This window comes from Octodon degus, unplaced genomic scaffold (genome assembly GCF_000260255.1).
Source record: "Octodon degus isolate 3935 unplaced genomic scaffold, OctDeg1.0 scaffold00006, whole genome shotgun sequence".
NCBI lineage: Eukaryota > Metazoa > Chordata > Mammalia > Rodentia > Octodontidae > Octodon > Octodon degus.
The window spans coordinates 14,823,167-14,827,239 of NW_004524582.1; the positions used below are offsets into that span (position 1 = coordinate 14,823,167).

Below are 4,073 nucleotides of genomic sequence, written 5' to 3' on the forward strand. Positions count from 1 at the left end.
AGAGACAGAGAGACAGAGAGACAGAGAGACAGAGAGACAGAGAGAGACAGAGACAGAGGGAGAGAGAGAGAGATTTCATCAAATAGAATAATTTGAATAAGCCATAATTATGAAAAAGATTTCTCGTGCAGGTTCATATCAGCTTATGGTGCCAATTTAGTTTTAGAAAAATTTCAAACACCTAGGGAAGAGTTTCAGTGACATGGAGTCTCCTCTTTACTTTTCTGATATGCAATCCCAGCACAAAGAATGCAATTGGTTTGATGAGACTGTAAAACAGTTCCAACCTAGAGAGCAAGTTTTTGATGTCAGACAAGTTAGATCGAGCCTAGTGCTAACTAAATTTTTCATCACAGAAACTTCACACCTCACCTCCTGCCCATGTTAAGGGTTTTCCTTCCATTGTGAGAAGCTCCTCACTTCTAAGGCTGTTAGAAGCATTAAATATGCAAAATGAAGCACAATATATAAATATACTTGGCAAAGTGAGTTGTACATAGAATATGCTCAATTAACAGCAACCATTGTTATCATTAAAGTGATTTTATGATTATTATTGATCTAATTAAATTAGATTAAGTAACCATTCACTGAATCTCTATGGAAGCTCCTGGACTAGATCACAATGGTGAACAAGGTAGAATTATCTGTCAACTACCATGTCAGAAACCTGAGGGACTCTCTTATAACTGTATTGTTCATACTTAGCAGGGACATTGATGTGTGCCTGACATGCAGTATGCTTAGAGGTGTGTAAGAGTTGCATACACAAAGGAAAACCATTGCTGCAAAGCTTTACCCTGGGTATGGTGATACCAAGGAGGAGGAGGAAATAGATGCCAGATTAAGAGGGTGGAGAATTACGAGCTCACTTTAAAACTGAACAAGAAATTAATTTCTGGTCAAAATAAAAACTAAACCCATAATGTCAAGAAAGTAGGCTCTCAGTTAACAGCAATGAGTCAAAGGCTACTTTGTACAGAATCAAAGCCAATGCTTCATGTGAAGCCAGGAACTGTGTCCCATAGAGTGGTTCCCCACTTTTTGTGAAATTCACACGACAAGTTCGTGAGCCCATGGAGAACTGTCATGATGGATGTTCCTGTATAGGGCATTAAAACTTAACCCTAAAGAGCTCCTCTGCACAGGTGAGGCCCTTGGGTGTGGGACACATGGGAAAATAGGGGGAGGACAGTACCTTCCTGCCCAGGTCACACAGGTGCCCATCCTGTGTTTAAGAACACTCAGATTTTCACTGCAGATGCCTCACTCACCTCACCTACTCCCAGCTCTATGAGTAATATGAAGTATCTTCCAAATAAAAGATCATTATTGGGCTGGTGAGATGGCTCAGTGGTCTAAAGCACCTACTTAGAACAAGCTTGGCAAAGCACAGGACCGCAGTTCAATCCCCCAGCACCACATGCCAGCCAGCCCCGCCCCCTGGTGGGCTGAGCTGGCCACACACACACACACACACACACACACGCGCGCGCACACACACACACACTAAATAAATAAATAAATAAATTTAAAAAAAAACTATTAAAAAGATCATTATTTAAAAGCCATATATTGTAGTGCCAGGACTGGCAAACTTTTCCTGTAAAGGATCAGATAGTAAATATTTTAGGCTGTGTAGGCCATATGGTCTCTGCCCCAACTACTGAATTCTGCTATTATGGTAGGACAGCAACAACAGACCATGTTTAATGAATGAACATGGCTGTGTTCCAATAAAACTTTATTTTACAGAGGTAGGTGGCAGGCCAGATTTGGCCCTCAGGTCCTAGTTTTCCAAATCAGTTATATGGAAACTAGCCAGACTTTAGGTGTAGATTCCAAATCCACTATTTGCAAATATGTGGATTTGAACACACAGTGGTGGAAAACATGATCATCATACCTTAATTATTTGGTGTGAGGGGTACATAAAATGTATGTGAAAGTGCTTAATAAGCAACAGGCTGTGGATGGTCTCTTTAATTTCAAAGCATAATAAGAGTAATAGCTACCATTCACTGAGTGTTTGTGATATTCCAGGGACAGTTTTAAGCACTTTATAAAGATTATTTCATTTAATCTTTCAACAACTGTCTGAAGCATGAACTTCCATAGCATTCCTTCCTACTCATGGGGAAATTGTGCCAAGAGATACTTGCACAAGTATTAAGTGGAGTAGCTGGTACTGATTCTGCAGGAAGTAGACTCTAGGGAGGTGCAGTGCTGACTCCTATTTACTGCCATGATCCTGGTCCAGCTGAAATGCTCAGGCCCATCTCAACTTCTCCAGGGCTTTCCATAGCTCATCCCTGGCTATACAACTGAAAACAGAGCCCTGAAACTCTTTGAAATTCATTTGCAGGTTAACATTCAGATAACATCTTACATAAATAAAACCCCTATTCCAACTTCCTCCTATCTCCATATCCCCCCTCCAAGAAGATCACCATAGTCATAAAAAACTAAAATAATTTTAAGAAAGATAATGCAAACCCATTTCAAAAATTTTGTCCTATCATCACTCTGAAAACTTGCAATTTCAAAGCTAGACGACAGAATAGCACACTGGATTAATTATGCCAGACTGCAGCAATAACCTTGAATTAAAGCTGCAACCTTCTATTTTTAAGAAACACTTGCCTTTCTGGTTGATGAAACCTGTCGTCCCATCAGGTAACAGACGTGACCAGGAAACAGAGAAGCGGTAATGAGTCAGTCCAAGCTGTTTGATACATTTCAAATCTTCCTCCCACAGAGTGTAGCTGCCACAAGCTACATCGCCAGTCTGGTTCTTGAAAACTCTCTCTCCTCCCTGATGGGTGAATGTGTCCCAGACACAAGGGCCTCTTCCATCTGTATCCCAGCCTCCTGAGAAAAGGAGAAAATGAAATGGTTACGCTCTTGACATCAAGAGGCATATGTGGAATGTAAATATTTGTCACAAAAAGAACATACCTCATTAACTCAGTGTACCGTATTTATAACTTTAAGATATGCCCTTAAAATAACACGCATGAGTGGATTATGTGTTTAGCTGTCCTTGATCTCTGAAGCTCACTCGTGGCAAATGAAAAATTATTGCATAGCACCGCTGCATAGCAGGCCATCATGGTTCATTATCTGAAGATCTTTTCAGACAGTAAACAGAGGCAGGCCCAGATTATGAATGTCTAAGTGAAAAGCACCACCTGCTTGGGAATATCCCCAGCGGCCATGACTGATACACCTTGTCCTCACCTACCATGTAGACCTCTGATCTTATCTCTGGCCCCTTGCACTTGAACCCTATTCTCCTGTTTGCTCCTAGTAGAGCCCGTGTTGGTCCAGCCTACTATTTGTAGTAGTTTTTACCTGTGATTGATAGAAATATTCAAAATATATTCATTCAGACTTTCAGGAACTCAACAAATATTTGTGTCAAGTGCTCTGCCTAGTACAAGAATCTGAAAACTATACCAGGCCTCACTTCTACTGGGAACTTAACCTAATAGCCAACCCCAAAACAGCCCAGCAAGGCCCTTTCCTTCAGAGAAACCAGGTAGGCACACTGCTTCCAGCATGAGCTAGAGTCAGGGAAGTTCACTTCCTGCTCAATGTTTCTATAAACCTATAACTGGACTAAGATAGTCTTTTCCTTTTTAAAAATAATACATATGGTATATTTATCTTGTTTTGTATTTTTAGGAATGTATAAAAATAACCCATATCTTCTAAAAATACACAAATGAAGTTAACATTTAGCAAAATGCCTAGGAAGGATGAATCCTGACTAATGATTATTTTGTGGGGAAAAGAAAGGAAATGGAAAAGGGGAGGGTCATAAGGGGACTTCCACTGCATCTGTCATGTTTTATTGCTTAAACTAGGGAGAATATACATGGAGCCTGCTTTATTATGCTATGTACAATTCCTTTTTATAATGGAACAGTTTCAAAACAGGTTAGTAGGACAGCTATAATAATTAATACATTGCATATTGTTGTCTTCATAGTAGTTATTCAGAGGACAAGACAATTCCTTTTTATAAGCCGGAAGTATTTTACCAGGTTTGCTACATAAGAACAAATTTC

The 4,073-nt window shown here is 39.9% G+C and overlaps 1 protein-coding gene across 1 annotated transcript in view; it reads right to left on the bottom strand.

Moving 5' to 3' along the window:
* The window catches only part of LOC101590634 (cytosolic beta-glucosidase), a 136,244-nt gene that overhangs the window by 95,402 nt on the left and 36,769 nt on the right, over positions 1-4,073 (bottom strand). Inside the window, exon 2 of the mRNA XM_023699343.1 lies at positions 2,644-2,871. Within this exon, the coding sequence (XP_023555111.1) occupies positions 2,644-2,871 (228 nt within the window). The remainder of the gene's footprint in view (positions 1-2,643; positions 2,872-4,073) is intronic.